Source organism: Portunus trituberculatus, chromosome 41, assembly GCF_017591435.1.
Source record: "Portunus trituberculatus isolate SZX2019 chromosome 41, ASM1759143v1, whole genome shotgun sequence".
NCBI lineage: Eukaryota > Metazoa > Arthropoda > Malacostraca > Decapoda > Portunidae > Portunus > Portunus trituberculatus.
The window spans coordinates 28,943,950-28,953,227 of record NC_059295.1 but is presented as its reverse complement, the minus strand read 5'-3'; the positions used below and the strand labels follow the sequence as shown (position 1 = coordinate 28,953,227).

The 9,278-nt window shown below is 36.7% G+C and overlaps 1 protein-coding gene across 2 annotated transcripts in view; it reads left to right on the top strand.

The window, feature by feature from the left end:
• LOC123516972 overlaps window positions 1-9,278 on the top strand; it is a 65,446-nt gene that overhangs the window by 33 nt on the left and 56,135 nt on the right. The window contains exons 1-2 of one of the 2 annotated variants that reach the window (XM_045276773.1): window positions 1-65; window positions 2,101-2,208. The exon at window positions 1-65 is cut by the window's left edge and continues 33 nt beyond it. In XM_045276773.1, the coding sequence (XP_045132708.1) occupies window positions 2,110-2,208 (99 nt within the window). In that variant the 5' untranslated portion in view covers window positions 1-65; window positions 2,101-2,109. Of the gene's footprint in view, window positions 66-427; window positions 590-2,100; window positions 2,209-9,278 lie in introns of those variants that run through there. The other variant, XM_045276772.1, reaches the window with a different exon arrangement.

Sequence of the window (9,278 nt, the reverse complement as noted above, 5' to 3'; positions counted from 1 at the left end):
CGCGTGGGTGTGGAATCGTCACGAGACAGGCGTGTTCTGTGTGATGGGAAGCCTGCTGCATTGAGGTAGGGGGAAAGGTTTTCTTATGTTGGCCCTTGTGACTTCACTTTTGTTAGTTAAAAAAGAATACTGTACTGACAGCCTAGTGATGCTAGTGATGATATGTGTGCATAAGTGATGTAAGGTATGTCCACCACGACAAGAAACTGAGGGAGTCGTTATGTCCATTTATGTACTATACTTCACGGAGAAGTGTCCATGCAGCGTGTGGCATGTTATAAGTAACTAAGGATGGTGAAGCACAGTAAGTTGGCAATATGAATTACATAGACACATGCAAATAGACTTATATAGTAGATATTGTTTTGTTGGCTGGCGTAAGTACAAACTTAGTGAGAAGTGAGGCGCATCATCGCGCATGCATACAAATGTGTACGGAATAATGCGCACGTGTAGTGTTGGGAACAAGGCAGTTGAAGATACAGCATGCTCCTCTTGTTCATTCGTGGAGTTGTGTCTACGAGTGTCACTCCTAGCTAACAAGGACACTTACCAGAAGTTTAATAGGCCTGTGACCTGTTCTGGAATGGTAAGATGGATAATATATGGGCTTAGATTAATTGTTGATCTTAGATTTTGCGAAAATTTTCTCTGATTGTTTTAAACTGGTAGATGCATTCTTCCTTGGAAGCTGTTCCAATGATTATTACTCTGCTGGTAAAGCTGTTCTTCCTATTAAGTCCTTTTGTTGATATGTCTCCGGGTGAATGAGTCTACTGGTAGTTTGGCAGCAGAAGCCGTCATCATAGATTCCTTCTAAAATTTTGGTCTTTATCATATCGCTACAGGATCTTTTGAATGCCAGTGATAGGAGGTGTAAGTTTTATGCCATTGTTCAGAAAAGCTCAGTTACCTGCTCCCAGTTCTTTACTTTCATTCTTTTTTGTATGTAATGTTTGCCTAGTAAATATTAAGACAAGACATGCCACTCAATTTACTTATGTTTTTGGTTGTTAATTCCAAACATTATCTAACCTAACCTAGGTTAGGTAGGCATTGCCAAGTTAGATATTAGTGGCTTTAACCCCTTCAGTACTAAGAAGTATTTTGACCATGATTTTTTGGATATGATTAGACAATTTTATTTATATTATAAAGGGTCTATGGAGGTCAGAAGATTAATAGCTGGATTCCTTACTATCTTCACCACCACATAAGTTTCAAAAGTTTTATAAAATCACCAAACAGTATTCAGAAAGAATATGAAAATGCAGCTTGGTACTGAAAGGATTAAGGATACGGTAGATAGACAACTGATTTCAGGAAATTTAATATGGTACCTAAATAGAGTGGTGTGCCTTGTCTTGACATTTACCATTTACTCTATTTAACCATTATATTGTCATATTTACCATTAATTTTGAAATAGCTTTAGTAAAGTTTTTTAAAGTCCTCCATAAATAAAAGATATTTTGTTTTCCAAATGCATTTTTTTTTCCTTTGTATAAATCAAATCTTCAATTTCTTGTTTGGTTTTGCATGGAAGTGATTTTGTAGCATTTTCACAGCCATGAAAAGTAAATAAGCAAACTACACTAATATTGTTTTTAAATACATCAATACATTTTCATATAATAAACTAATATATACCTAACCTAACTTATATAGATAGCATTGCTAAGTGATAGCATTTAAAAATCATCATAGCTAGCTACATTTAATCCTAGGACAAATTCCTAGAGCAGGTGTGGTAGTAAAATGGTTAAGAACTGCTGTGTTTCAGTGTTTATTAGTAATGTGTCAAAGTCTGAATGTAGGTAATAGTAAAGCCATTTTTAAAATGCTTTATGATTAAACAAGAGGGCATAAGGTTACTAAAAGTAATGTTTTGCAATAATTAAATAAGCAAAAAAATAAATAAATAGAGACAATTGACTTTTTGGTTAGAATTTGATTATGCCAAATGTCTAACTTATTGGGAAATTAGATTGTTCTGAAATAAAAAAAAATACTTTGTATGATCTGCAAGCTATTATTGAGTCTCTGAATTATTTTTGGTGTAATGTTAAAGGCTTGATGCTACATTTAACATATTTACAGGCATTTGTGATGTCGAACAATAAACATTTGAACTTGGACCAGCTGGTGATTGCTGTCATCTTGTCCTCCTCCAAGACTAAACAGGACATAGACCAGCTGATCAAGGAGGTGAGAGAGATCTGTCTAAGAGGAATGGTTGACAATTTGAGAGTGTAAAGAAGGGTTTCCAAGCATAGACTAGTTCTGCTTGTAAGGTTCATAGCTGCCCAACTCTAAGGGAAAATAGGGAAATTTACTGCATGGATAATGATGATGACAATTTTGAGATATAGAGCAATGTGCTAAAGTAAAACCTGATGAATGGCAAATAGTACAATATTTTGTAGCTAGAGATGGGCAATGCAACACACACACACACACACACACACACACACACACACACACACACACACACACACACACACACACACACACACACAAAAGCCATGCCATGGAAATGGGAAAGAATGAAAGATGACCAGTGAGAATCTATAAGATGGGAGATGGAGTAGAACTAGAGAATGTAAAAAAGGAAAAGGACTTGAGAGTGACGATGGAAGAAAACTATCATCCGGTAAGCCATATTGATAGAATTTTCAGAGACATATAAATTGCTAAGGAATATTGGATTAGCATTTCACTACATGGACAAAGAAATGGTGAAGAAATTGATAAGTACTATAATAAAACCCAGATTGGAATATGCAGTTGTGGGGACCCCCCCAGAAAAAGAAACATAAGTTGGAGAGACTACAAAAAATGGCTACAAGAATGGTTCCAGAATTTGAAGGGATGACATATGAGGAGAGACTAAAGGCTATGGATCTACCAACCCTGGAACAGAGAAGGGAGAGAAGGGATCCGATACAAGTTTATAAATTGATTAGCGGAATGGATCAAGTGGATAATGAGAAACTGATCCTGAGAGAAGAATATGACATTTGAAGCACAAGATTAACATAACATAACATAAATAATAGGATAACAAAGGGCCACCAGGGCCCATCTAGGTTATCCTGTATCAGTCGCACAGCGACCTCGTCATCAGTACTTAAAGATACACTTACAAGTGCACAATACATTATATACTAATTCTAAATATTTGGCCCATTAACAGGGCTAAGTCCTGCAGTGAATTCATCTACAATCTGTGATCCCCATACATGGGGATCATGTCTTGTTTAACTATAGTAAATTTCTTATAAAAACTATCATGCAGCGCTATACATAATTATAAATCTAATAAATTTAAGTGCTTATCTAATCTGTTTTTAAACATTGTCAAACTAGTGCTATTTACAACCCTCTCTGGCAATGCATTCCAGAAGTCTACCACCCTATGACTAAAGAAATATTTTCTTATATCTAACCTGCAGCCTTGCTTTCTAATCTTCCTGCCATGATTTCTAGTCCTACTTCCCTCCTCTAAGGTAAAGAAAGATCTCACATCTATGTAGTTTGTATCTGAGAACATTTTAAATAACTCTATCATATCCCCTCTTATACATCTCTCAAATGAAAACATGTTTAATTCCTTTAATCTATCTCTATACTCCAGGCACTTTAATGCTGGTATCATCCTAGTTGCTCTTCTCTGAACTGCTTCTAACATGTTGATATCCTGCCTATAATGGGGTGACCAGTAGGGTGGATCGTTTTTACACTTTTTTTTCAATTCAAATTCCAATAGTGATTAAAAGTTGTGTACCCATGAGAAAATAATTACTGTGAAATTTCACATTTCTAAAACAATATCTTCTGCCTCCCCAATGAGTTGAAATATCATAAAATAGGTAAAAAATAGGGTATTTTAATGATTTTTTTAACTAGGTTAAGACAGGCATATATCACATTGCAATAGTGTTTAATATATTCTAAATAGTTGCCTTAATACTGAGAAAAAAAATGGTTTCTCCTAGATATTATCTTCTGCCTCCCCAATGAGTTGGAAAATCGTTAAAAGAGCGAAAAATATGGCATTTTCGGGATTTTTTTTTAGTGTGAGCCAGGTATATAATCATGTAGCAATAGTTACAAATATTGTCTAAATTACTGCCAGAACACACACACACACACACACACACACAGAATGATTCTCTTTTATAATATTTATGATATCTAAATTTTTAATAAAATATAAAATGAATGATATTTCTTAAGAACAATTTTATTTACAAAAGTAATGAAGTTGCTCGTTATTGATTACATTACAATATATGGTATAATCATCAAGCCACAACATAGCCATGATAACATTAAAAGAATCCTTTATATATTCCAGTTAATTTCATACAGCTCTTCGCCTATTTTGCTAGAAAATTACTGGCAAAATATCCCAGAACTCACCACGTGGAGGTGGCTGTACTCGAGTTCCACCCTATCCCAACCCATCCACCCTACCTTATTGGGATTTCTCTAATTTTCTGAATGGGACTTAAACTGTGACTTCGTGTCAAATTTTGGCATTATCTTTCGAGACCTAAGAGTGGTTCTAATGAAACCATCTCTGTTCTGTGCCCCAACTACCACTGCTGAGGCTTCCGTCACCAGCTTGATGTGACGTTCCACAGCCTGGGTGTGACAAGGAATTTCTGCTTCAGGAATTATGACATCAGGAAATATGCCACTTTTCACCATGCTGTTGATGTCATCGGTTGGAAAATCTTTAGTGAGAGGTGGCTCTGTTACTTGCACATTGCTGTCAAACCAGTTTATCATGTGATGGTAAACTTCAGCATCGAAGTTCAATCGAGGAATTTCGAAGGAGCTTCTGTCTTGTGAGCGTGTTCTTGCATTCAGTATCCTCCGCCAGCCCAACTCCCCTGATGTGTTTCTGGTCATCAAAGATCATGCTTATCAAAATGTTCTCAGGGTGAGCACAATATGCATTTCTTTGAAGCACTGGTTTGACAATCTCAAATACATCTCGGGGGAAGAGACTTGGCACAAGATATGGTCTCATACAGATGTTTTGCGGCGAATTTGAGAGAAGATTGGTTCTTGATCTTAAACCACATTGGTGCGTAGACTCTCATAATGAAATGTGTGATCTTTTCTAGAGTGTCTGATGGTTGTTCTGTTGCAACATATAGTCTGAGGATTCTGTTTGCTGTTGTTAACCACCTTGAATGAGCTAATTTTCCTGGACTTCGTTGGGCCAATGAGTCACTGCAGTAGCCTCTAGACACAGCACTGTAAATATCCAACAAGTATCTCTGGTCTGTACTCAGAGCAGCAGAATCAGTCTGTAAGCTTACTGCCTCAACAGTTTTGAATTTTACGACAGGATACGTTTCACAGTCTAAAAGCAGCTTTCCAATTGGTCCTGTGAATCCTCTAGGCCCAGTTGTTGGTCCATCTAATTCAATAATCAAGTGCCGTAAAGGTAGTTCATTCATATGAAGCATGCAAATGACCCACTGCAGTGGCCGTTTCAGTTCTCTCTCCATCAAGGCTACCACTCCACCCTTTTTTCCTGTATTGACTGCAGTTCCATCGCATCCTATTGCCTTAATCTTTGAGGTGTCAACAAAGTTTGAATTCAGAAAGACCAATATTTCTCTGCAGATACTTTCGGCGGTTCCTGAAGAGGGGCACACATGCCCTAGGTAGCTTGAAGACGGCTCTTGCAAAATAGTGATGTGTTCTTCATTTATCGTCCTTTTACGTTGAGTTCTTCCTTTTCCTTCTGTAGTCAGTGTTTTATCCTTGCGGCCATCGAAGTAGATGCTGATTGGTGGTTCAGTCACTTTGTCTTGAGTCTGCATTTTACTTCTTGCTGCTGTACGTGCTCTTCTAATTTTGTTTCTGTCAATTACTCCTGTTTCTGCTATCATGCCAAGATCATCAAGAACAGCACTTGCTACTGAAGCCGCAGCTCTGTCAGATAAGACACCACGATCACATGCAATAGCGAGTGATTCCAGACTGCTTTTCTTGCTTATTCCTTCTCGTTCCTGTTTTGCTCTAGCAGGAGGTTGTGGAGTAAAGTCCTCTTCACTGTCTTCACTTGTAGAACTTGTACTGTAATCCAATTCATTTTCACAGTAATCATTTCTAATACTTGGGCCAGGTACAGGTACGGTTTGTTTTCTACTCAACCGTTTAACATTCTTCTTAGTTGTGGTAGCATCCAAAGATCCAATAGCCATTTTTCTCTTAGTTCTTTGATCCAATAGAAACTCTTGCTCCATTGGATGCACTCTCCTTTCCTTGCTGCACTTACAATTCTTGAATTCCTTGCACTTGCATGCAGCAATGTCAAAGAGTCTGGCCTGAGCATCAGTTTGAAAAGCTTGTACTTTCTTTTGGTAACTCTTGACTTTCTTCCGTTCCTTTTCTGGCTTTTGTAATGTTTTGTATTTAGTGTGATAGGTTTTCAACATTTGCGTAATACGCTCATCAGACACATATGGAATAGAGGCTCTCTGCCATACAGATTTCAGTTTTGAAATAACACAGGCACTTATCTCAGAAAATGTTGGCTCCTTCTTAGAAATCTTCAGATTTTGCCGTTCATATTGGTAGCATCTCATAACGTCACAATATGTTGGAAGACAGTTCACATTTAAATCCTGTGGTGTCCCAAATATGGGACATATACTTGCAAGTCTGGTTTCGTGAGAGGCCATCCTTTCTTGAGTATCCCCCCAGTCTAGAAGTAGGGAGCAAGCTTCTGTGGTGCAACCTCAACGACTGATGAATGAAGACTAGCTGAAAGGGAGACCAGAGCATAAAGTGCAGTTGCCTAATGGGAGATTTAGGGCTACACAAGTAGGCTACATCACTGCAATATTGCATAGGCTACAGTCATTTTGATACTTTTGCAAATAAAGTTTTTTTTAATAGCATTTATTTTATGAATAGGATTTTTGATAAAGTAATGGGTATTTTAGGGAAGCAGAAGAAATTAATTAAGAGAACCAATTATTATTTTGTGCGTGTGTGTGTGTCTTTAGGCAGTAATTTAGACAATATTTGAAACTATTGCTACATGATTATATACCTGGCTCACACTAAAATAAATCCCGAAAATGCCATATTTTTCGCTCTTATAACGATTTTTCAACTCATTGGGGAGGCAGAAGATAATATCTAGGAGAAACCATTTTTTCTCAGTATTAAGGCAACTATTTAGAATATATTAAACACTATTGCAATGTGATATATGCCTGTCTTATACTAATTAAAACGATCCAAAAATGCAATACTCTAAATGGGGCCTAACATAGGAATTATATAAGCTACGCACCACTTCCTTACTTTTATAACTAACATTTCTATTGCACAGTAAAAAACTGAAGAAGGAAGATGTCTGAGAGATTAAAATACCCTATGAGTTTTACCTATTTTACGATATTTTAACTCATTGTGGAGGCAGAAGATATTGTTTTAGAAATGTGAAATTTCACAGTAATTATTTTCTCATGGATACACAACGTTTTAATCACTATTGGAATTTGAATTGTCACATATATATTGAGCCAGGTATCTTTCCATATGAATGATCACAGTGTTTGTACAATGGCTACAAGAATAAAAAATCTGTCCACCATAGGTTTTTACAGCTTTTTCAATTTTCTCACTGTTTTTGAACACCATTCTCACAGTTGATTTTCCCACACCAAACTCTCTGGAAATATCACAGTTCCTTTTTCCATCTCTTTTCATCTTAATTATCTTCATCTTCTGCTCCAAAGTTAGCCTAATGTTTTTCTTGGTTGGTGGTGCCATGTCGCACAAAGTCGAGCACAAGGATTCCTCCAAATTTGCAGAGAGAACTCCGTGGAGGTGTACGTAAACAAATGGAAGGCGGGAGGGAGCGGGGCAGTGTTGTCAGATAAGCTTCGTTGAATTACCACCAGATTTTTATGAAAACTAGCCAAAAATCACCAAACTGCATATGATAAATATAATATAAATATGATAATAATATATTATAATATGATAAATATGAATAAATCAATAAAATATTGCCTATATGATACAGCAATATATAATTTGCGGGAACGCGCTCTCTCTCCCGCCACCACTTGCAATACCGGGAGAAAGGAGCAAAATGGGAAAATTTTTAAAATGGCAATTTTTGGTCCTTGGTCGCAAAATTGGCGTATCACAAAATATGAACTCGCAAAATTGGAGTAAGCACTGTACTACCAGGTTAAAAGATATTATTTTTGGCTTATAAAGACTCTCACATTGGTTTAATTTGTGTTGAAAATATATGTGTTGTGGAATGCATTGTGTATTTACCTAGTTGTATATTACAGGATTTGAGCGGGGCTCATAGTGACCTGGCTCCATATCTACTTATCCTTAAATTTCTGCACACTTTCTGCTACTACAGTCTCTTCACTCATTCCATTCCAGATGTCCACTGTCCAAAGTGGAAAACTGAATTCTCTTGTTTGTTTATCTCCATCCTCTGTTAGTGATATCAGGTCTTGTTTATCTATTTTTTTCCATACGGTTTACTAACTTGTTCATCGTTATTAGATCTCCTCTTTTCTGTCTATCATTCAAACTTGGTAGTTTTATTTCTTTCAGTCTTTCTTCATAGGGAAAACCCTTTATATCTGGCACCATTTTTGTAGCATTTTTTTGGATTCTTTTTAGTTTCCTGATGTCCTTATGTCTGTATGGTGGCCACACTTCTGCTGCATATTCAGGTCTAGGTTTGACCATAGTGGTTATGATATTTTTCATCATACTCTTATCGACGTGATTGAATGCCACCCTGATACCTGATATTTGTTAGTGTCTCATATGTTGAAGCAAATAACTGATTTATGTGTCTTTCTGGAGTCAGGGTGTTTTGTTTAATGACTCCCAGGTCTTTTTCTTCATTCCTTTTCATTATAATCTCTTCTCCCATTTTGTATTCCCACCTATAGGTCTTTAATTACTTTTACCCATTTCCATTACATGGCATTTCCTGATATTAAATTCTAATTGCCACTTTTGGCTACATTCCCAAATCTTGTCAATATCTTTCTGCAATTTCATACAATCTTCAATATTCCTTATTACTCTCAAAAGTTTTGCATCAGCTGCAGACAAAAGTATTTAGCTTCTCAAACCCTGTTGTATATGGTTAATGTATACTTGGAACATAATTGGTGCCAATATGGAACCCTGTGGTATGCCACTAGTAACTGTGCTCCAACTTGATGGGGTGTCTCTTTATCACTGTCCTCATT